We start from the raw sequence: 25,862 nt of genomic DNA on the forward strand, positions 1-25,862 counted from the left end.
GATGTTACTTTGACACGTACCACCTACCTACACATTGTTGTAGACCAAGTACACCCCTTCATTGTAATGGTATTCTCTGATAGCAGTGGCCTCATTCAGCAGGATAATGCTCCCTGCCTCACTGCAAAAATTGTTCAGGAATGGTTTGAGGAACATGACGAGAGTTCAAGGTGTTGACTTGTCCTCCATATTCCCCAGATCCTATAATCCTCTCCAGATCCCAATCTACTGTAAACGAGCACCTGTGGGATATCCTGGAAAACAAGTCCTAGCCATGGAGACCGAACATCATCGCAACTTACAGGACTTAAAGGATCTGCTGCCAACATCTTGGTGCCAGATTCCTATACGACACCAGATGTGTCCTCATACACTGTGTCTTCAATCGCGCCAAACGGTCCCTATCGGTGTGCCAGGTCCCGGGCGACTCGGCTGCGCCATGCATATAAACAAACTGCTATTGGTGCATCTACTAATATGACACATTTCTTATTGCATCTACAAAAGACAATATTATACATGGATGTCAAACCAATATAATAACATGCAGGCATGATGACATGATAATTATACAGTAATACTATGTTGCTATATTTTTTATTATTATTTATTTTATTTAATTTTATGTTAATGTTTTCCAACATTTTATTTTGCACATTTCTCAATTATCCTGCATTATTTATAACATTCTTTATAGACATGGATTATAGTACTAGTGCTACATTAGAAACGTAAGGGATGTAGTTATTTTACCACCGCACAGGAAGCTGGCAGTCGTAATCCCGGCTCCGGAATCCCGACCCGCGGGCATAACACCGGTGCCAGAATCCCGACACCAGTTGAGATGCCAACGCCGGAATTCCAACAGCCGGCATCCTGAACCTAAGTATAGCGGGCCGGGTTAGCTTGTAGCCGCGCGGGGGCGGAGGGTTAAGTTTAAGTACCAAGGGTGGGTTAGGCTGTGGGAGGGGCAAGGCTAGCGTTAGGCTGCGGGCAGGGGGGGTTAGGCACTAAGAAGGGAGGGTTAGGTTTAGGCACTAAGGGGGGAAGGTTAGATTTAGGCACTAACAGGGAGGGTTAGGGCTAGGGTGTAGGGGTGGTTAGGGTTAGGATGCAGAAAGGGAGAGTTAGGGGGTGAAGGAGGGAAGGTTAGTATACTTACGAAGCCCCTGTTGGAATTCTCAACATTGGGATGCCGCTGTCAGTCTTTTGACAGCCAGCATCTCACCTGCCGGTCTCTCATACCCAACCCGTAATGTAACCTATACCTTCCATCTTTCAGTACTTTTAAATACAAACCAATTGTCTACTACTGTAATGGTATTTTCAAGGCCTTTTTGGTATGCATATTTTTGCTGAAAAAAAAAATAAAGAGAGGGCTCATTTCACAGTTGGACACTGCGAAAAAGCATTTTGCAGTAAAATCAAATGTAACATCTGACTGTGAATGGACAACAATAATCACTTCACTGCTAACACTTGCTATGCAAAAAATGCCAAAACACATATTTTTTAAAAAGTAAATATTTTGTATTGTGCAGTACTATAAAAAAATATTTTTGAAAAAAATGTCCAATAGTATGAGAAGACCAGAACCCGAAAGATTCGACTCCACCTACACATTCAAATTTGTCAGTGTTTGACAGTAATGACCTCACAAGCGGAACACACTGTTAGGTACACTGGGGGATGTGTTAAGCCTTGTAGTGTGGAGAATGGACAATGGCATGGCACTCTACACAGTATCCATTTATGTGGTGCAAGATAGAGGGGTTTTGACTAGAGATGCGCCGTTTGGTTCCCCAGAAATCTGAATCCACCTGAATTTTGCAAATCCAGACAAGTACAAGTCGCGGTTCTGATCTTCCCGCGGTACGGAATTTGGATTTTGGACTGCAAATATTACATTATCTTAGCTGTTTCAAAAAACTTTTCATCAAGTTTATTTTAAAAAAAAAATCCAGATCCAAAACCAAAACACTTGAGGGTGGTTTTGCAAAACCAAAACACGAATATGAATCAAGATCAAAAATCAAAACACATAAGGATACATCCGAACTCTGAGGTTTTTTACGTCAGCAAACCAACACTAGCAGGTGTAGCATACAGAATAACCATGTATTACCTAACTTGACCAAATATTATATAGAATATATTGGATGTCATCGAAGCCATTCAATACACCACAGTATTACTATCTCTCTGTAAGATGCTGTGCAAGAAAAGAAATAATTTTTATAGTAAAACTTTAATTCAACACAGGTGTTAGATGCAGTTTATCTCAAGGAAATTGTGTATTACTTGCTTTTGTGGCACAGGAAATCCGTTGATACGGTACACACACAATGTTCTCAAATGCTGTTGATAAGAGCCATATTTATATTTATCACAATTCCTTGCTTATACATCCAATACTGATAGTAATGTAGTTAAATAAAATGATGTTGAAATGTTAGAAGTGATATTTTTTGTTAGTCTCAAATTGATTTACCCTATTAGAGTATACGAATACTAAACTATATTATAATTTTATTAGCTTGTTATATTCAGAGTAAAGTGGTTTCTTTCATGTCTTAACCTAACCAAAATGAATATTAAAACTATACTTTTAATGCTGTCTGCTTCTGATTATTTTATTTATTTTTATGGTTTTTTATTCTAAATTTGATTAAGAAAATTATCAAAAAATAAAATAATTTTATGGAAATAGAAAGATGATGCTTAATGGTAAGGCAATGTTTTAACAGATGCCTGATTGTTCTGAATAATTTAGGAGTAAAAAGAAAGCCAGGAGAGAGGCTACCATTATTGTAAATCTAAATCTGGGGGTATATTTACTAAAGTGAATTTGAGATATTGCCCATAGCAACCAATCAGATTCTACTTAACATTTATCTAGCACATTGTAAGAGATAATAGCTAGAATGTGATTGGGTGCTGTGGGCAACATTTCCACTTCTATAACTTTCACTTTAGCAAATATACTCCCTAGTTTCAGGAAAGTCAGGTTTGCTGCATGATTACTTTTATTTTACAATTTTTGTAGATGTGAATGCTTCTAACCATCCATCCAAGAAGGATGTGTTTATACTTTATAACAATACTTTATAACAATATATGTTTTAATTAGAAAAATAAAAGTCCTAGCATGCAATATGCGAACCCTTGACCCAAGAAGAAGAACAGAATGATTGGTATAAAAATTGGTTGGGTTAAACTTTTTGGCTGGGGCTGGCTTGTGTGTGTATCACATGTTGCAAAGAGTCCTATGGTATGTTAGGGGGTGTGTTTACAGCTTAGTATATTTAAGGCTTCGGCTAAGTCTCTTTGTTTGGTGTCTTTCCCACCCTCCCCTAACTGTTTTTTTTTTTTTTTTTTTATTTTGCTTTTTACTGGTGCTTTTGGCATTGGATATATGTGGCGGGTAAAAACGGTAGCTCACCAGTTAAGTCGTGGGTCAATTCCCATTGTTGACTGGTTTGTTGGCTGTACCATCATCATCATCACCTTACTTGGTGGGTAGTCAAAAAAGAAGGCTGAGTGGTTGTCTCCGCTGTGTTTGGTTTTATTTGTGTTTGTGTACCCTTGTGCGGTATCCGCTTATAATGCATGTAGTTGTTAGTTTGTAGTGCATTGCTGAACTGATCTGACTCTGGCTGTCCTTTTTTTTTGACAGCATACTCATTTAATTTTAATATTATATATTTTAAATAAATAGCTAACTGTTTTCTGCCAAATTCAAGTCTATGGGTCATTATTATTCTTTTTATATGATATCTATGTTGTACACGAAACTCCTCAGTCGATAGAAGGTTTATAGACAGAATTGTTGGCTAGAATCCACCAAGATGAGCCTCTAACACCAAGGCTCTGAGCCTATGGTACGTGTACACCCAAAGGTATGTCAGAGAGATTCAAGGATGTACTGGTAAATATAAATAACTAGCGACCTGCCCCGGCAATGCACAGGAGCAATTTTGAATTTACGGTAATAGTCATTTTTCCTCCTGACATCAACACAAAAAGGAGTCTATTAACTAATCCTTGGATGGAGATTAAGTGAATGGAGATAAAATGAAGGGAGATAAAGTACCAGCCAACCAGCTCCTAACTGCCATGTCACAGGCTTTGTTTGAAAAATGACAGGAGCTGGTGAGTTGGTACTTTGTCTCTGTCCACTTTATATCTATCCAAGGCTAGTAAATAGACCCCTTAGTTTTCATGTGACACGCAAAAGAGCCATGTAAACTTGTCTATGAGAAAACAGTCCCCGCTTATTTCAACTCCATCCACGTTAACTGTCTGTCCCTGTGCTTTATTTATTGTCATGCCATAGCAGACTCTTACCAGGAATTGGAATTGTTTCAAATTAATGAATCGTTTTTCACATAAATGAAATACGGTAAAAAAAAGGAAAAAATAAAATTTTGCATCAGTAAACAGCGCTTATATAAATTTTTCTGGAGAAACCAGATGATACGTATTAATCTCTACATGGTATAAAATAAAGTCCATCGTTGTATGTTTAACGGTTTAGGCAGCATAAGCCAAGAAAGCACTCACACGTCCGTTATTTCATTGACTTGCTTACCTAAAATCGTCATTGCTCAGGTCCCTTTGTCATACATTGTTTCATACACCTAAACCTTTCTCCACAAATGCTGAATAGTGAGAACTGCATTAAAATCCGTCCAGTGGTTCTCGAGATTAGCCCGAGACTTTATTTTATACTATGTATAGAAGACAATATTAAATATATTAATTAATAATAAAACATATATAAAGAATTGGTATCATATAGGCATCTAAGTAAGACCGAAGGCTGTCAATTTAAGCCTAAGGGACATTAAACCACAAGTATTTTGAGTGTTGCCAGTTTAGTAACGTGTTGGATATTGCCTCTTTAAGTTTAGCTGGTCTTATGCAGCCAATGAATGTAGCATGGGGAGTGGTCTAAGAGTATTTAATTGAGTGATGTATGCAAATCTGCCTCTTTGTTACAGTTTTTCCCACCCTCCCTCCCTCTTTTTTGTTTTGTTTGTTGACTATCTGATGGTGTTTGTGTTGCGGGAAAGAACAACACTTGGAGTTACTTTATGTTAATAGGTAGGCTTAGTGGGTGCGCTCTCATTGAAGTGGAGTAAAGCGACAACCAATTGTCCTGGACGGGAAATGGCTATACCACCTGGGCCGGTGGTTGAAGGTAAAGGAGAGTTGATCACCAATGCTTGGCTTGTGTGTGTGTTTGTATGGAGCCGTTTGGTTGTTATTGTTCTGTGCGTTCTTTTGTGCCATCACCATTATTAGTATTAACTTATAATCTAAAAATTTAATGACTTGTCAAAAATAAATTTGACAAAATATTTAAACACCAACACTGTTGTCTGTGTCTTTATTTTAGAAGATAAGTTACATTGTATTTAAGAAGGTTGTTATATGGTAACATGATAATACACGTTAGTGAGTTTAATATAATTTGTGGGCTACCCTTAATAATCGTACATGCATTTGGATTACGTAGCATAAACATATTCACATTGGAGGTGCTTGGCAAAGATTTACCAACACTTGATAAAAACGGACACCAAAGACAACAGCATGCTTGGCTTTCAAATAATATATGTTTACAGGGGGTAATATCAAAATTGGTGGTCGACAAGCTCTTTGCTCAAGAGGTAGGGAAGAAGGTGAAGCATATCAATGCCAACAGTGAATTAGATTATTTTCTTAGGCTACGTTTCTGCTTATGTATATATACAATGATTTTGGTATCAATACCAACAGAATCAGAGGAAGCAAGACCAATAGTAATAAAATAACTGACTTAGTTACTCAAACTGCCATTGGAGTATATCTCTTGTCAATGATACCAATTTTCTTTATTTCACTGGATTAGTGATATGATTTATAAATTCTCTGCAAAACATACACAAACCTGGAGACAATTGCTGTCATTAGACAGTCTGATGAATTCATTTTAGTTTTTATTTTGAGATTGCCAGCAAGAAATCAACAAAAGCAGCTCTAATACAAAATACAGTATTGGTACCTGCTTGTGAATAAAATGGATGAAAAACAAAAAAAACATATTTTTAGTTATATACAGACAGTAATATTGTATTTTTGTTCTGAAGAGATATTTTCACAGTTTGCAACAAAAGACAAAAATAATGCACATGTCATAAAAAAGACACTTCAGGAACATAAAATAAATAAAAACAGACAAGTACAATATGCCTAACCATGTCCAGTCCTTGTTCGGTGTGCCACTATCGCATAACATATTTACTCAAGTGTGGGTTTATAGAAGTAGAGATGTTGCCCAAAGCAACCAATCAGATTTTAGCTAATACTGTATCTTCTAAAAGGTGCTAGATAACTAATACGTAGAATCTGATTGGTTGCTATGGGCAACATCTCCACTTTTATAAACCCGCTCTTTAGTAAATATACCCCTGAGACTGACCACTCTCTCACTAACTTCTGCCATTGATGAAGAACGTATATTCGAGGACATACTCGAAACAGCATTCACAGCTTCTCTACAACTGTATACATTTACAAAACAACAACAAAACACATAGTAAGTATAAGAATAGTCTGATAAATGATATCTCTGTGCAGAGTGATCATTTATTTTCTGGACAAACAATGCATTGAGATGTTTCCCTGTTAAATTGGGTTATTTTGCTTAAATAGAAAAAAAATTAATATACAATAAAAACATATGTTGTAATATTTTTTTTCTTCCAAACTTCAGTTTAACTAACAAAAAAAACGTATGTAATAATAAGAGAACATTGCCGTTCATATGAAAGGATTAGTAGTATGTCTTTGTGGTGTAAAGAGTGAAAATGGGTCTGGAGCATTCTGAACATTGGGGTCTTGAGGGGCTATGGAACTAACTCTTCTTGTCAGACTAGTATCTATAGGATTGACAACTTGGGTGGAAATGATAGAAGTAGATGGACAGAGACCTGAGTAGGAAGATGATGGCTGAGGAAGACAGACGTTATCTTGATAAGAAGCTGCTGGAAGAACGGCTACAAATGGTGCTGCCAATGTAGGTAATGTTGGGATCACTACAAAGAAATCCAAAAGACATTATTTTTTGTTGCTACAGTATATATCTTAACTGTATTTTTAATATAAACTATGAAGGCTCAAAACTGTAACAAAACAACAACTTAACAAACTGGAAAGAGAGATCATTTCTGCTCACCGCCTCAGAAGAATGTGAGCAGAAATGCTTTTGGCTGTTCGCACCGGAATGGAACAACAACTGACTTGCTCCATCAGGCGCCCGGCACTGACAGCTGCCGGCGGTAACAATTGAATCACACCCAATGTGCTGTTAGTGGTTGGTGCTGGTTTACCTGAAGGGTGAGGAATTTAATTGAGTATTCAGTCTTTACCAGTAATCCCCACAAGGCAGTGATGGATTTCATGGCAAGACATCCATGGGCAATGGCCCAGCTTTACCAGTCAGGACAGGGAATAATGTAGTTGGCACATCTTCAAAACTGTAGACTGATAAAAATAGGTGGAGACAGAGGCAATCACACAGGGTGGGCATGGACAGGAGTAAGCTGCACACATGGGGTGAGAGTCCTGCTATTTATATTGCCACCTTCTTCCTGGACTGTGCGCTTCACAAGAGGTCCAATGAGAGGAAGCTGGGAGCAAAGACACACATTAAAGTTTAGTTTAGGCTCATACTGTGCTACATCTGTAAGTCATTGCACACACCTTGTCCTGCAGGTCCCCTGAGAGAGTGAGGCCAATGACTGTGGCCCCTGTGATACCCCGTTGACCCCTTCAGTGGTAAGGGTTTTCTCACCCTTGTGCTGAGGTTATATTTTCACACTTGCACTTGTCACATTGCAACATCAATATAACTGATTTTATTATGCAGTACCCACACAAATTGGTCTGACCACCTTATGTGTGCCCCTATCTGATGTCACTTTCTGTTCTCCCCTTTTTCCCCTTATCCCATCTGTCTTCCCATGCCATTTGTTCCTTCATACTCTTTCTGTGCCACAATTTCTCCCACCACATCATCCACTTCTCCCCTCTTGACACATTTCCATCCACCCCTTCTGGATGTTGTAGGTAGAACCATGACTGGTGGCTGTCAATCAGAAGTGGCATGGTCCAATGGAAGCACAACTATGTTCAATGCTACATAATTGAACCAAAGGATGGCAGACAGGCACCATCTCTGATGGCAGCAGATAAACAAACTGCATTTTTTTGGTTGGAGAGCCATTGGCATTACCCAGGATGTCCTCTCCAGAATGACCTTTGTGATGGTGTTTCCAAGCTTCAAAGGACATTGGCTGACAAACCATTGGTGTTGGAGTGCATCCTCCGAAGGATCATCTGCGAGAATTGGCTCGGTGTAACCATTTGTTAGGACACAGGTTGGTGTAGGACACAGCCGGGTTATAATGTGTTGTGCAAGGGGTTGCGCACTATGTATAATTTGTTGAGAACAGGCTGAATAGAATACGCAGGCTATGTGGACTGTGTAATTGCAATTGGTTTCTGGTTGTTAGCTACCAAGCAGTTACTGTATCTGCCTACGGGCTATAGCTTTTTAATTAGACAATATCTAAGTTACACTTTTAGAAACATAAACTTAGCCATACTGTATATTCCGGTGATAAAAAGATTGTTTTCTAAATTAGACCAATTTTCTTAATAAGCTTCTACATGGCCTTCAAAGGCTTTTTACATGCAATGTTGTGAGAAAGCTGCTAGGACTGTCATAAAAATGTCCATAAACAAGTATAACAAACAATCTTTTGAAATCATTAAAATGTTCAGTTTGTTCTTATAACTAAATTGTGAACTCTTAAGACTGCCCCCTGGCAACTATTTCATAATCTAACATTTCAAGTTTATTCTCTTGATTTATGTGAAAGCGTATCCTTAATTATTTTAAATTTGTGCCCTGTGGAGTAACAATCTAAATCCACTATAAAGTGTGTCCTAAAACTCTGCCAGGCCTTTCTACATACTAAATATTTATAATGCATCCACTTATCTACTTTTACTCTACTGAGAATATGCATCTCCATTTAAATCGTTCAGAACATTGAATGTAATCCTTACAGATTCATTCTAGGGAGAGATGCGTGATTACAGACTGCCTCTGATTCTCTAGCATGTCCTTTGTAGTGTACAAATCTGAGGATCTTGCAGACAAGACATTACAAATAATGCACCTGAGCTGGCTCTGATGAAGCTAAATTGTAGGTTATTTGATGTAAATAAGAGACATAAACACAAGACAAACTGTTCATATGCAATCCCCTAAGCACCCATAACTCATACATAAAAGTTCTGTAAATGTACATATTATAGATCAGTGAATATGATGTATGGAATAATTGCCTCATTACAAATTTGAAAGTGAAATATTGTACATTTTGTGTCTGGAATATTGCCATAAATGTTCATTACAACAGCTGCACAACATAGCAGAATAAATTGACCATTGTCACCCCAGTTTTAGTCATAGACTATAAACTCTGAAATGTGAATTTACAAATACAGTGCGGAATGGGATTCTGCGGTGGAACGTTTAGATTGTATCATCAGCCGCTGTAAACACGGTTTGCACTGATCTCTTATAAATAGACAGAAAATGTCCCCAAATAACTTGAAAATAAATATTTCAGGAGTTGATATATATCGTATTTCAGTCTAATCCTTTACATCATTTTTCAATGGTTACAATTTCTTTAGGGCTTACAAGGTATAAGACTCTGATTCACACGCTGGACACCGCCAGGTGTTTATACCCACCCACCATACCTGTTACTCCATTTTCTCCCCCTCTCCCACCCACCGAGGCTCCCAAGACTGTCGACCAAAGATCCAGCAGGGTAACGTGCCGGTCTACTGAACCGCACGGAAAGGAGCCCCCTGAAAGGGTTGACCCACCTCCCCAATCTCTCCCCCCCACCTCTCTCACCCACCTCCACACCCACCTTGTGCCCGGGACTATATAGGAGTAGCACTGTGACTACTCCAATAAAACCACTTACTCCCACCTTGTGTCCGCCTCTGTCATTCATTTGGTCCACCCCTCCCCACTCATTCACACCACACACACTAGCAACCACATACACAGTCCAACACTCCCCCATCATCATTGCACCCACAGGGCGAGCGCACCTTCTGTACCCCACCCTCTATATCCAATTATACGCAGGACCCGGTACGCCTGCGATCAGGAAGTACAGCACCCCACTCACTCGTATAGCACACCTTTCAGCCTATTCACACACCACATCTGCCCACACAGCAGAGTGCAGTCCTACCCAACCATTACCATTTCGCTTACAAGGTAGATGTTATAGGTTATCCAAGGACAGTGGTCGCCAACCTTAATTGAGATGTGAGATATCTCCTGAAGGGCTACTAAAATTGTAGAAAAAAAATCTGGCTAATAACCGAACAAGGTCATTTAAGGAAAATGAAAATAAAAATGTTTCATAGAAAACAACAATGCATTAAATTATTACAGTGATATTGTTGTAGTTAGTAAATAAAATGTAAGCACAGGCACATTTCACTGTTAATTACCGACTCCAAAAAGGTACGTGCAGTAGAGCAGCAAAATATACTATATAGGCAGGGCTGCTGTGTGATTTTCCGGCAGGGCTGGACTGGAGTCACTCACTCCGCTGTAGCTAAGACGCCATGGGTGGAACCACAGGGAAGCACAGCTGCGGCAATCACCTGACGTGCTTTCCTGTGGCTCCAGCCATTGCGTCGACACCACGGGAGAGCACGCGTCAGAGGACACTTCATCCTAGTTTATTCGGCAGTACTCTAGGTGAGCTACCAAAATTAAGACAGTGAGCTACTGGTAGCTTGCGAGCTACAGGTTGGAGACCACTGTCCTAGGGCATAAATACTGTTCTTAGTAGGGAAGTTTGCAAAGATAACAACCTATCCAGCCTACCTTCCACCTAATTCCATCAACTCTCCTTCCATTTACTCCTACATCTACCTATAAAACATGACTGTGAACGATCACCCTCCTACAACTTAAATCTATCTTCCCACATCCACCCACCTGTTATCCTGCAATCAGCTGCCTTCTACCATCATATCAACTGCTGCAGCCTCTGTCTTATAATCTCCACTCAACCCTCCTGCAACCACGTTTCCTATCACCTGGGCACTCCCTTCCTGTTGCCATGGGACCCTCCATTCCATGACAAGTAATTGCATTATTCTCAAGCTCTTCACAAGGTCTACCATGGTTATTCTCTCAATCCTCTACTGCAGCTCTATCTCATCCTACTGTGTCTATGTCTGTACCAGTGGTGGCTCCAGAGGTGGGACTGCAGTGCCGTCCAAAATTTAAATAGGGGAGCCACACCAACTGCCACCCCAAACGCTACCAAACATCGTCCGCTGGGGCTCACTGGCAGTTGGTGTGGCTCCCCTAGTTGAATTTTGAACTGCTCTGCAGCCCCACCTCTGGAGCCGCCACTGGTCAGGAGTACATTAGATCCACTTGTCACCATACCATCACAGACCTTATATTTCTTGCTTTAACAAATTATTTTATGAATACAAACCTCTGCTTACTGCTCTCCATGTCTCTCCATACTGCCCCATTACCTGCTCTACACCTCAAACTAAACAGTCTCACTGAACTCCATTTCTTCATGCTCCCACCCACCCCTTCTATAAAGTAAGCTCTCACAGGCAGGTTCCTTTCTACCTTGTTTTCTATCCCTCTACCCCATATGTGCTTTGCTAAGTGTGATGCAGAATTCTTTCTGTATGCCATGCGATTTGTTCAGCTGATTGCATCCATACATTTATTATTCTGCTTAATTGTACATATGTCCCTTGTCATGTCTGGTGCTGAATATATCCTGTAAGCTTTACAATTTGTTCTGGTAGTAGTATCCAAGCATTTAATATTCTGTGTCTTGTATGTCCCCTGTTATGACTGAGGGCCTGATTCAGAGCCGGACGCTCTGACCGGAACGCTTGCTCTGAATCAGGGCCCTCCTACCTCAACTTGGAGCGGCCTTTTGGACGCTCGCATAGCTGTGGGTTACCATGGGAACGCCTCCGTCTGAAAGCCACGCTCCCGGCACGCCCACCAAAGGGGGCGTGCTGTCAGTCACCATCGACAGCACGCCCCCTTTGGTGCGAGACCCCGAGCGACGGCTACCTCCATCGTGTGCATGCGCATTAGGGCACCATCGACCCGCTTGTGAGCGTCCTGCGCTCGCGAGCGGGTCTGAATTAGGCCCTGAGGGTGATTTTATTGTATATGCCCTGCAATTTGTTCTGTTAATAGAATCCATGCATATTATTATTCTACCCAACTGTACTCTCGTACCTGCATTAGGCTTACTGTCTTCATATATGTCACTTATGTCAGGGGCTAAAGAATCTGTGGTGCCATATAATTAAAACAATGGTGATGATGGTGATATTCTCTATCTGTAGCCATAAATAAGCTGAATATTATACATTAGCTGTGGCTGTGAGGGTGGTCACACTCAGAGGGCGAGATGTAATAAGGAATGAGTTCTTTGTGTGAGACAAACTTGGGACCTTCTCCCACATTTAAAGGTCTGAGTTTGTCTCAAAACTCTCCAAATGTAATAGCCTGGGAACTTGTGAGTTCAAGGCTATTACATTATGTGATTCCAGGTGAGTTTTCTCCTATGAAAACTCAGACCTTTTAATGCGACTAGCATTAAAGAAGCCTTCACAGATCAGTGAGCTCCGTGAAGGCATCTGTGTTATATAAAAAAGTAAACAGTAAAAAAGGTTTTAAAAAAATGAAGTGTGTCTCCTCCCCACAAGCATAACCAGCCCCGGGCTCAGTAGAGCCTGTCCTGGGTCTTAAAATACAGGGGAAAAATGTGTAGGGGCCCCCTGTATTTTATGAACCAGGACAAAGCTCTGCTAAGCCGGTCCTTGTTGTCGCGATACATGGGACAAAATGAGTAAGGGTTCCCTGTATTTTCCATAACCAGCACCGGACTCTTTTTAGCGACAGTGTAAAGCCACAGCCAGGGGACCTTTTCTCCTGCTCCCCTGGCCAAAGATTTACACCTGACTGCTAGTCAGCCCAGGCTGGGGATCCCTGGGAAGATAGGGACCCCCCAAGAAAGAGCTCCCCCTTTCCAGGGCACCCCAGGCCTGGTTAATTTAGGTGAACCTTGCGGTTACCATCAAAGGCTACAATGTAGCGGTTCCCACCATAGACTTTAATGGAGCTTTCCCACCATTGAAGTCTATGGGGGAAAGTCTAACAGGCAGCCTGACCACTTAGAGTCAATCAGCGGGCAGCTTCTATGAAGCGGCTGATTGCATGCGTAATCACAGTTGCGATCAGTAATGAATCAGGCCCTGAATCCATGAAAAGTTCACAGATTTGTGCGTTAACTGGCTGTTATCACTCTACAACAGCACAGTCATTGGGGATTTCTTTTTGGGTCTCAAGAGACCTGAAAAGAAATCCACGTTAAGTGGGGCTAATTGAATAGCCCATGGCAGGCTTGCCTACCCTCCTGATTTGGTCGGGAGACTCCAAAATATCGGGTGCTGCTCCCGACCTCCAGGGAAAGGCAGGCAAGCCTCCCGGCTGCCACCTGCCCCACTGGACTGCTTATAGAAACCCCCGCAGCGGGCGGGGGGAAATGACGCAATTCACACTGAATCGTGTCATCGTGGCCCCGCCCCCTGCTTCACAATGACTTTAATTTCATCATTGTGAGGAGGGGGCGGGGCCACGATGACGCGATTGTACAGTCACCACTCTGGCCCCGTCCCCAATATGTCTCCCCTGTATGCAGGCATTCAGCTCCCTCCCGGAAGGAAGGAGCTGAATGTCGGCTTATATGGCCCATGGTGATCAATTAGCCTGCGGTAAATTACCATGGCTAATTAAATCTCTGTTGGCTCGTTTTTAGATCCGAGTCAGGCGGGAAAACCCGAGACGACTCGGATATGACTTGGATCCCCTTAGTTTGGGCGGGTTCGGATCTCTGCGATTATGTTAAAGTTTGGTGTAAAAAATAGATGTAATAATATTGTCTTTTACTGGCAAACTACAGGTCCCAGCAAGCCTCCCCCACATGCTCATACTTGGAGAACCACAAGTACCAGCATGGGGGCTATAAGGGCCTGCTGGTACCTGTAGTTCACCTGCAAAATAAATATTAACATAACCACAAGACACACACACCATAAAGTTTTATTAAAGCATACATGCACACTCACACTCACATTCACACATACTCACCTATAATCCCTGTAGCTAGACACGTCCCCTTGTCCAGTAGAATCCACGGCACCTGTAAAACAAATTCCATACTCACCTATTCCTAGCGTAGATCACGTCCTCTTCGTTCCATGTAGGCATCCACAGGGTTAAAAAAAAAACTGACATGCAAAACCACCTCGGCCAGGAGGAAGGGTATGTGTTTACACGTGGGTCACGGTCATTCGCAAAAAGGAAGGGTTTACACATACCCTTCCTTTTTGCGAAAGACCGTGACCCTCGTGTGCCCTGTAATTGCAGGAGCCGCCAGCCAATCAAAAACGCTTGTTGCGTTCTGTGCATGCATTGCAGTGCGCGTGTGCTGTTGTAGAGTGATAACAGCCAGTTAACGCACAAATCCGTGAACTTTTCATGGATTCAGGGCCTGATTCATTACTGATCGCAACTGTGATTACGCATGCAATCAGCCGCTTGTTGCATTCTGTGCATGCATTGCAGTGCGCGTGTGCAAAGACTTCACTGCGATCAGACTGCAATCGCAGTGACTACGCAGACCCATCGCAGAGTGATTGACAGGCAGTGACCATTTGGGGTGGTGATGGGGGGTGGCCGGCAAAACGCAGGCATACCAGTGCGTTTGAATGCCGGTACAGGGGCATGCATAAATTAGCCACTGCAATGCCATACGCAACTTGGGCTTTCACTGCGTGCGATGAGGTTAGCAATTCCTGAGTAAGGTCCGACCTTGTGCAAGTGTGCATGAGGCTCTGATGGTACTTGATGTTACTAGGGAAAAGCGGGTTTGGATTTCTGAAATCCAAACCCCCCCGAGCCCCCCCGATCCGAGTCGTATCCGAGTCAGGCTCGACTTTTCCCGCCTGAATCGGAACTGAAATCGAGGCAAAACGTCATCATCCCGCCTTCTGGATCTCGCGGGTTTTGGATTTTATAAAAGGTCCTCGCGTCGGCGCCATTTCTCACTCCAGCTGTGGACAGTGAAGAGGGAGAGTGGGAGCTAGGGCTGGCTGGGCTGTGTTGTGCTGCTGTTGTCCATAGGGGCTGTGACTACTCAGTCCATAGGGGCTGACTGGGCTGTGATGTGCTGCTGTTGTCCATAGGGGCTGGCTGGGCTGTGTTGTGCTGCTGTCATAGGGGCTGGCTGGGCTGTGTTGTGCAATCAGTTGTCCATAGGGGCTGTGTCCACTCCAAAGTCTATAGGGGCTGGCTGGACTGTGTTGTGCAGTGTCCCATAAAGGCTGTAGTCCTAGAGGGGTGCTGTAGTGTTGTCCAGGGGGTGATCTGTGCATCAGGGGTGCTCCCCCAAAGTGCACTCCAAAAAAAATAATTATTTTTTTCTGTGTTTGTGAATTGTGTGCGCAGTAGCCACACGTGCATCAACAAAGTAACACCAAGCGTGCGCCTGTGTCATAAGTAAAGGGCCGGCTGGCTCGTCAGTTAAAGGGTGGTGTAACCCCCAAAGTGCACTCCTAACAAAATAAAAAAATATTTTCTGTGTTTGTAAATTGTGTGCACTGTGGCTGCACGTGCATCAACAAAGCTTTTTTTCTGTGTTTGTGTGCGAAATGTATGTGCAGTAGCCGCACGTGCATCAACACAGCAGCAGCGCCAAGCATGCGCCTGTGTCATAAGTCAAGGGCCGGTTTGGACATCTGGTCCGGAATGAAGGACGTGCCGACAATGTCATTTTCTGACATGTCTACTGTCACTGCATATGATACTGTCACCACTGACAGAATGGTGGAGGATTACATCGGTGACAGCATCCAAGTAGGCATGTCAGACAGTCCGTACCTGTACTGGCAGGAAAAAGAGGCAATTTGGAGGCCCCTGTACAAACTGGCTCTATTTTACCTGAGTTGCCCCCCTCCAGTGTGTACTCCGAAAGAGTGTTTAGTGCAGCCGGGAACCTTGTCAGTGAAAGATGAGGATGTACACAACACTGAAGAGGGTGAGGAATCGGTGAATGAGGAGGATGAGGACGACATCTTACCTCCGTAGAGCCAGTTTGTGCAGGGACACATTAATTGCCAGCTTGTTTTGTGGGGGCCCAAATGAACCAATCGTTTCAGCCACAGTCGTGTGGCAGACCCTGGCGCTGAAATGATTGGTTTGTTAAAGTGTGCATGTCCTATTTATACAACATAAGGGTGGGTGGGAGGGCCCAAGGACAATTTCATCTTGCACCTCTTTTTTTTCTTTGCATTATGTACTGTTTGGGGCTTAGTTTTTCAAACTGCCATCCTGTCTGCCACTGCAGTGTCACTCCTAGATGGGCCACGTGTTTATGCCGCCCACTTGTGTCGCTTAGCATAGTCATCCAGCTACCTCGGTGCAACCTTTTGGACATAAAAATACTATTGTGAGGTGTTCAGAATAGACTGGAAATGAGTGGAAATTAAGGTTATTGAGGTTAATAATAGCATAGGAGCAGAAAAACCCACAAATTCTGTGATTTTAGCTGTTTTTATGCTTTTTAAAAAAAAAATACAGATCCAAAACACAAAACCCAGAACCCAAAACACGGAAGGGTGGTTTTGGCAAAATCAATCCAGATCCAAACACGAAGAAAGATCCAGATCCAAAACCAAAACACAAAACACGAAAAGTGGCCGGTGCACACCCCTAGATGTTACCGATTGTTTTGCAGACTTGCAAAGTATTACAGATGTATGTAAGGTAATGTGGGCATCCTTATGTTTGGCTGCGACGGCATTGCGATTGCAATCATTAGTATATTTTCGCAGTGAGACTGCGTGCGTAATCGCAGTTGTGATCGCAATAGCAATCTGTAATGAATTAGGCCCTCAGTGTGATAATGCCCGATAACCAGTGTTAACATCTGAATAGCCTTGGGCAATAAAGTCAGAGGTTGCCTAATTTTTTCACCCCGTTAATTTATCGGGGTTAATTGAATCACCTCTTTAGTAGGATAACAGTTCTAGTTCTTGCATACAAACCTTGCAGGCAGTGGCATTTCTAGAGAGGAGGGGGCCCGTGTGCAGTCTCCAACACGGGCCCACTCCTCTCCGCCCGGCAGCGCACTGAGCTGTGCGCGGCCAGCGCCGGAGTTATAGACTCTGGGCACTAGAGTGTGCCCAGAGTCTATAGTGTATGCATAGGTCACCGGGAAAATGGCCGTGGCAGCCATTTTCCCTGTACTGCGCATGCGCAAATTACGGGAAATTGTCAGCCGCGGCCATTTTCTAGTCGTTTTACAGCGCTGAACCCCCACGCCGACGTGGGACTCCTGAGAGGTAATATTATGGGTGCAGGGTGTGCGGTGCGGGGCCCCCCTGGACCCAGGGGCCCGTGTTCCCCGCACACCCTGCACCCATTATAGATACGCACCTACTTGCAGGGGCTCTTACCTGACCCACCCGGATGCATATAAAAATGCTAGAATAAATAATAAAAAATAAATATGTCCCTTCTCAGTGCTGAGAACCTTCCTACAAACATCTTGAAATTATTTTATAATATTGCACAATTAGGAGACATAATTGCAGGGAAATTGCAGAAAGCAATGTCGCTCTATTTCAGGACTTGATAAATGTTTCTAAAATCTAGGAGCCAGGATGAAAGTGTAGGAGCCAGACCACCGTGCCCCCCACAAAAAGTACAGGAGTGAGTAAGGAGCACAGCTCTGTGTGTTATGCAACTGTTATACACACTATACTAGTCCACAAAATGGTCCCAGTTGAATGGATACAGTAAAATGGAGGCTCCGTCACTGCTCTGCACAGCTCCCTTGCTCCACCCTCCAGTAATAATTGGACCAGATTTCACATAAAACAATGGTGCCAGAATGTACAACAAAACCCCCCTCCCCTCACTCCAGCAGTCACCTCAGACATCACTCAGCACATGCACTCCTGTGCATGATATGAACACCGCAATACTATAGGCATGAATCTCCGCCAGAGGTGATGAGGATCTGCTTCTTCCCTAACTGCAAAATCTAGTAGCAATGGCAACCTGGCCCCCGGGATTTGTCGAGCCCTGCTCTATTTACTGTGACACCTCTCCATTTGCACACAAATGCTACCACATCAAACAATGGCCCTCATTCAGAGCCGCTCGTTAGCGGCAGTACGCTCGTTCCGAGCGATGTTTGCACATCTGCGCATGCGTACGGTTTTTAGTACGCATGCGCGAACCAGTCAGTGCGGCCGAAAATCGTTGGTACGCAATATAGCGAGTGCCTGCTATTTTGAGTGACAGAATGAGGCGTATGTGGGTGGTAACAGGGGAAGGTGCTTGAAAATGGGGAGTGGAGATCCGAACGCAGGCGTGCTTAAAGGTCAAAACGGGCGTTTTATGGGTGTGTATATTTAAAACAGCAGCGTCATTGTTCACGTCACTGGGTTATTTTATAGCCAGAACTGCTCGCAAATTTGTGGTAGCAAACACCAACCACAAGAATAGCGAGCAGTTCATACGCTGGTCGATGTACTCGATTAATCTAATAAATAGCGGACATGACGTATGGTGCGTGCGGCCAGGGGGCGTTTTTAACAAATAAACGAGCGTATGTTTTGCTCGCTCGTTCAGACTTAGAGGTGTGAACAGACTGCAATGTGCGTACGGATCATTTGAATAGCCACCCCTTGTTTTTAAACGAACGACCACAAATAGCGAACGGCTCTGAATCAGGCCCAATGACTCACAACTTACCTGGGTTCAGGAACGGGTTTGTACTATTATATGGTCTGTATTGCAAACTTGAGAAAGGATCTGAATGCCTTCCTGTCAGTGCAATTTCTTCAGATAATATTGTTGACAGTTCCGGAGTCACAGAGGGTGGATCCTTTGTGTGCAACTTGCCAGCTGTTTGAGAGGATGGAAATGCATAACCTGTGCTGATGGCTTTTGGGGAAGAGAGAGACTTTTGTGACACTGGTACTGATTCGCTAGTTATTGAAGGAATATGTATTTGTTCAGTTCCCTGAGGGTACATTGCTTGAATTGCTGTTGTCTGCGATGGTAAAAGTTTACCAGATTGATATATATGTGGGCTGTTTGCACAAGAATTATTTTCTAGTCTTTGAAATGGGATTGTTTTAGGACTGTTGAAAGTAGCTGCCCTTGTATGACTGAAGAATGGGTAATGAAGATTCTTTAGTTCTTCAGCCCAACTGGCCAGTTTTGTCTGACTGCTCTTCCTGCCATTCAGTTTTTTTACGTCTTTAGTAGCTGTGTTTCCATGTCGTGGTTTTGGAGGACACATCAAAGTGTAGGACATTTTGGATGTTTTTTTAATCTCTCTAATATGTGTTTCATTTTTTGGCATAAAATATTTACTTTCTGCACCTGTGAGACCAAAAGAAAACATAATAAATACAGTATGTGACATTACTATATATCTGCACCAAAAAATAAATACAGTATGTCATATAACTATATATCTGCACCAAAAATAAATAGTGCCTTTATAGAGGGACACATAACTTGGACATGTTACAATGAATACATTTTTAATAAAGAAATACAAATTGACATATTTATCATACCAGCTTTTAGTTCCTAGACCACTTGCTTTCATAACCTCAAATAAATTCTCCTTCGTCACATTCCACCCAGGTGTAGTTGAAATGTTGGGTAGCCGGCGCTCAGAATGCCAGCACCGGAATTCCAACACCAGTCAGAATCCCGGCACCAGCATCCCGACGGTAAGTACTGAGGTTAAGAGGAGTATTAGGGCTAGGGGTTAGGGTTAGGGAATAGGGGGAGGGTTAGGGTTAGGCACTAAGGGGTCTATTTACTAAGCAGTGTTAGGAGACAGAGTGAAAAGTGATAAGGTGCCAGCCAATCAGCTCCCAACTGTCATCTCACAGGCTGTGTTTGAAAAATGACAATTGGGAGCTGATTGGCTGGCACCTTATCACTTTCTTATCACTTTTCACTCTGTCTATTAACTAGACCCCTGAGGACGGGAGGGTTAGGGTTAGGCACTAGGGGGAAGGTTGGGTTTAGACACTGGGAGGAGGTTAGGTTTAGGGTGTGGGGAAGGAGGGTTATAGGTAGGGTTAGAATATTACCAACATGTGTCGGTACCCTAACCCTGTCGGGATGCCGATGTTGGGATTATGACCACCAGGATCAGCTCGTGTAGTGGGCACAATTAGCATTTACCAAGCTATACTCTGCCACATAAAAAGTGCAGTGTATGTAATACATCAGACATCTACAGGGCCAGCAATCACAGTAAGCTGTTAGATGTAGCAGTAGGGCCAGTCAGTATGAGCTGGGCACGCGCAACATTCCGCCCCTTATACTGCATGTTGTGGCTGCAGCTCTAGTAAAATACTATACTACTGCTTTTATGGTCATGATTTGAGCCACTGGCTAGGTTGGTGGAAGGGGGTTTCCAGGCAACTGGAAACCCCCATGCATTTGCTTATGCCATCAACTACTACAGACAGAAAGGGTATGTAATGCCGGCTGTTGGGATGCCTCCTGTCAGAATACCGACAGCTGCATCCCGATGGTTGGTATCACAACAGGTTTTGAGTAAGTATACTTACCCACCCCCTTTTATAATATATCATTAGAAGTATAATATAAACTATTATTATTATATAACTAGCTGCCTGTCCAAGCTTCGCACAGGAGAAATTTCATCTTGCCACAGCCCCTGCCATGTCATCACAGTCCCCTGCATCTCACCAAGGCCCCCTGCATCTCACAAAAGTCTGCTACTTCTCAGTGGCGTAACTATAAATTTTGCTCCCCCATGCCAAAAAAGTTTCAGGTGCCCCCCCCCACCCAAGGATCAAACATACCCAAAGACTACGTTTAAGGTGTGTGGTTACATGATACAGCAACGTGCCTTACACATTATGACACACTAAGTAATGCCACCTATAATACAGTGTGCCACACCGGAATGCCCCTTACAACACATTATGCCACACCGGAGTGCCCCTTACAACACATTATGCCACACAGCAATGCCCCTTACACATCCCACACAATTATGCCACATATAACACATAATGACATACAGTAAAGTGCTTATAACAAATTTATGCCATGCTGTAATGCCCCTATTTCACATTATGCCAGACTGTAATGCCACATACAACACATTATGCCACACAGTAAAGCCCCTTACACATTATGCCACACAGTAATGCCCCTAATAGCACATTGTGCACACAGTAATGCCAAATACACATTATGCCAAACAGTAATGCCCATTACATCCCACCCTGACAGATCTACTTCACCAACCCTCCTTTCTGCTCCTGCCAGTCCGTCACCTCAGCTCAAGACAGGTTGCACAGTTTTTATGTCCGTGTAGAACCAGATTATTGGGAACATAGTTTATAACCTGTAAACTGTGTATCAAATTAGTGCCCCTTATACAGTGCCCCCTGTAGTTGTGCCCCAAAATGCAATGCCTCCTATACTAGTGCCCCTTATGCAATGCCCCCTGTAGTAGTGCCCCTTTTGCAATGTCCCCTGTAGTAGTGCCCATTATGCAATGCCCCCTGTAGTAGTGCCCCTTATGCAATGCCCCCTCTAGTAGTGCCCCTTATGCAATGCCCCCTGTAGTAGTGCCCATTATGCAGGGCCCCCTCTAGTAGTGCCCATTAAAGTAGTGCCCCCTGTAGTAGTGCCCATTATGCAGGGCCCCCTGAAGTGCCCCTTCTAGTAGTTAGCCCCCTGTAGTGCCCCTTCTAGTAGTTAGCCGCCTGTAGTTAGCCGCCTGTAGTTAGCCCCCTGTAGTTAGCCGCCTGTAGTTAGCCCCCTGTAGTTAGCCTCCTGTAGTTAGCCGCCTGTAGTTAGCCGCCTGTAGTTAGCCCCCTGTAGTTAGCCGCCTGTAGTTAGTCCCCTGTAGTTAGCCGCCTGTAGTTGCTCCCCCCCCTCCGCACACACACAATCAAACACACACAAAAGGAAAAAACACAAACACTTACCTTTATCCCCGCTCCAGTGCAGCTGCCGTCCATACCCCGGCGTCCGCTCCTTGGCACTATGGGAGTGACGTCATTACGTCACTCCCATAGTGCTCTGCGGGACCCGGAAGACGGAGCTCACTCCTGAGCTCCGTCCCCGGTGTCCGCTCCTCGGCACTATGGGAGTGACGTCATTACGTCACTCCCATAGTGCCCTGCGGGACCCGGAAGATGGAGGGAGCTCCGTCCTCCGGCTGCCACGGGGGGTATGAATAGGAGCCGGGCGCCCGCTGGTAACACACTCAGCAGGTGCCCGGCAGATGGAGGGTGCAGGGGGTGCACCCTCCGTAGTTACTACTACTGCCCCCGTCACCCCCAAGCTACCCAGCGCCTCCAAGCCACCGCAGGGGCTGCGGGGGCAGTAGTTACGCCACTGCTGCTTCTTACTCCTGCCCCCTGCATCTCGCAACAGCCTCCTGTTTCTCACTACTGCCCCCTGCATTTCACCACAGCATCCTATACCTTACCACATCCCCATGCATCTCACCACAGGTCCCTGCTTGTCACTCCTGCTTCTTACCACAGCCCTCTGCATCACACCATAGGCCTCTGCATCTCACCACAACCCCCTACTTCTCACTCCTGGCCCCTGCATCTCACCAGTGTCACCCCTCCCCCCCTCCCATCTGGCTGGGGCCAAGCCACTTGGATGTGCTGGGATGGGCAGGAGGATCATGGATAAGATTTGTATTTAAGCATTATCAGCAGCATATCCCTGGGGCTGGGGCACCTGTGCATATTTCCGCAGCCTCCATGCACAACCCTCCCAGGCTTCCGAACATAGTGATGAGCAATATCCCCTTTGTACAATGTAACCTGTATTTTCTTGGCTTCCTCGCCGTGGTGCCTCTGACAGAGAACAGTGCTGACTTCTGTTGCCTCCTATACACCGAGGGTGTGTGGCTGAGTGGGAACATCATGCTGGAGGGAGCACTTCTTGGTGTAGGTGCAGTGGCAGGAGGCCGTTTGCAGGTTCAGTGTAGGGATGGACATCGGAATCTGATAGTTACTAACCATCAATGTTTTTGTTCCGATGGTTGTGTTTTTGCCATTTGATGATGGTAGTCGCTGTTTACCACCATCGAATGGAAGTTATTTGATGGCGTTCTGTTGTTTGTTTGTTTTTAATTCCTGATAGCTATGCCTCCCCTGGTTCCTTCCTGTACATAGTAATTCGGCAGTGCAGCACAGGGCGCACTACCGTCCTGATACGGCACTGGGACAGACTGCAGAGTAAGGGGGTGAAAAGGAGTATGATGTCTGTGCATGGATGTACTCTCAAAACTCTGAATAAATAATTATACAAATGTATTAACATAAAACAATGACAAAAAATATATATTAAACACAAAAATAAACAAGTTAAATTGCTATTTAGTCTGGAATTGTAGTAACAGTATACATTAGATTATTAGCAGCTCATAGATGTTGTGTCCAAAATGACAGCTGGCAGGAAAATAGTAGGGCCATATGTCTCTATTGTTATTTCCCAATATAACAACCATTCACAATGAGTTTAGTAGATGAATAACATGTAGAAGTTGTATCACTGTATTAGATTGATGGGTCTGGGGAGTCCTCCTCTAGTATATCCATAATGCAGATAATGTTCCTGTCTGGACCTTCGTAATGGTCCTGTCAGCTGGGAGTGATTGAAAGCTGGGGAGAGCTTCCTTGAACCTACTGTGAGATGTTACTGCAGAGAGGTGGGATTGGAACAGAGGGCAGTCTACTACCTGAAGCTGTACCTATTATAAGTTCAGTGTTCCTGCATGTTTCAGATAGAGCATTGTGATTATTTTGGTTTCCAAGCCCAAAAGGTCATTTGCGAGGGGACCCTTGATGAACAAGTTTCAGATAATATTTGTATAAGACATTTTGATAGAACAGGGAAGTGGTTTCCAGAGGAGGGGAGCGGCAAGAGAGAAGTCTTGGTTGTGGGAGTGAGAAGAGGAAATCAGCAAAGAGGACAGCCAACTGTCAGGAGGAGAGCGGAAAAGAGGTGTTAATTGAGAAGAGGTGGGAGATGTAGGCGAGGAGTGAGTGCTTTCAAAGTGAGGGTGAGGAGCTTAACAACTGGATTCTGTAAGTGTAGGGGAGCCAGTAAAAGTGCTAAAGGAGAGGAAAGGCCAAAATAGAGAGGCAAGAATGGAGGACAAGATGAGTAGCAGTATTCGGTATAGATTTAAGAGGGGAAAGGTGGGAAACTGGAAGTTGGGAGAGTAGTATAATGCAGTAGTCTAGAGTAGAGATGAGGCAGGTATAAATAAAATAAATACAGTTAGTAGTCATGGGATGCAATCGGGAAGCCAGCTGACGTAAACCCGACAGCCGGCTTCCCGACTGCTTCGGCACCTGTAGGGGGCTATTTGGCGCACTCAGTGTCACCGACTCAAGTGGCGCCATTGAGTAGCAGGACAATCTAGAGTGTTGTCCAGAGCAGAAGTTAAGGTGGAGGCAGCCATGACAAGGCATGAGAGGGGAAAAAAGGAGATTCTAAGGAGGTAGGATAAAGAGTCATTGTCATGAACACCCATGAAAAAATGTTGATATGCTCCATGTTTCCAGTTGAGCACTAGCAGCAGGGTCAGTTGAAGAACATGTGGAGCTCAAGTAAAAAAATGTATTTTGGTGTCCCCTGTCCCCCTTACCAAAAATAAACATCAGACCAAGTAACAGGTATTACATGTAGTACTGTGCATGTATTCAGCTGTAAAGAGCCTGATTGTGCTTGGTTAGCAGAGATGTGGAGGCCAGAGAGCATGGGAAATCCCTGTAATCAGCAAGATACAGGCAAACAGATCTCACATTACATACTATGCAGCCAGTTGTTAGCGGAGCCCAGGGAAAGTTGCACATGTCATCATGCCTGACATTCTGGAAGGATAGATGAGGAGTCCAGACCGGACTTTTATATCCTAGCGGGCGTGACCTAGCAGTCAATGCTCACACTGCCCCCGGCTTCCAGTCTAGACAATATTGGCAGACAATACGATGGTAGGTTGCAGCATTCTGCAAGTGGAGTTTAAAAAAGTGGTCACTCTAATCACCCCATTAAATCAGAAAGTGATCACTCTAATCACCCTTTAAATCAGAAAGTGATCACTCTAATCACCCTTTAAATCAGAAAGTGATCACTCTAATCACCCTTTAAATCAGAAAGTGGTCACTGTAATCACCCTTTAGATCTCATGCAAACAAAAGAATATAAGAAAAATATATATAGGCTTGCCATATCATTACTTTCATTCAGGACACATGTGAACTACACAGGTCTGTGGCTAATTGAAAACCAGGTGAAATGGAGACTTGAGGTCAGCCAGGGACCAGACTAAAGGCCCCCATACATCAGCAATCGATTGTAGCAATTCTGCATTTTACAGATGATTGTATAAAAAACCTGCTATGTATGGGGTTTCACAGATCGCAGATTGCAACCAAAAAGTGCTTGGAATTGTTGAATCAGGTTGTCCAACATGTTGGATTTCACAGATCGATTGGGGCTATAGATTGCTAGTATATGGTAACAAGTAAAAGTATGGGGCTTTCAAGATTGCTAGATCTGTATTTGCTGAAATTGATCTGCAAATCACTGAAAA

The 25,862-nt window shown here is 43.7% G+C and overlaps 1 protein-coding gene across 1 annotated transcript in view; it reads right to left on the reverse strand.

Moving 5' to 3' along the window:
• Positions 1–6,807: 6,807 nt before the first annotated feature.
• ENTHD1 (ENTH domain containing 1) overlaps positions 6,808–25,862 on the reverse strand; it is a 71,740-nt gene continuing 52,685 nt past the window's right edge. Inside the window, exons 5-6 of the mRNA XM_088456927.1 lie at positions 18,977–19,612; positions 6,808–7,082 (exon numbers count right to left, since the gene is read on the reverse strand). Coding sequence (XP_088313053.1) covers positions 6,808–7,082; positions 18,977–19,612 — 911 coding nt within the window. The remainder of the gene's footprint in view (positions 7,083–18,976; positions 19,613–25,862) is intronic.

The sequence above is a fragment of the Taudactylus pleione genome, unplaced genomic scaffold (genome assembly GCF_031769625.1).
Source record: "Taudactylus pleione unplaced genomic scaffold, aTauple2 ptg000726l, whole genome shotgun sequence".
In the NCBI taxonomy this organism is placed as follows: domain Eukaryota; kingdom Metazoa; phylum Chordata; class Amphibia; order Anura; family Myobatrachidae; genus Taudactylus; species Taudactylus pleione.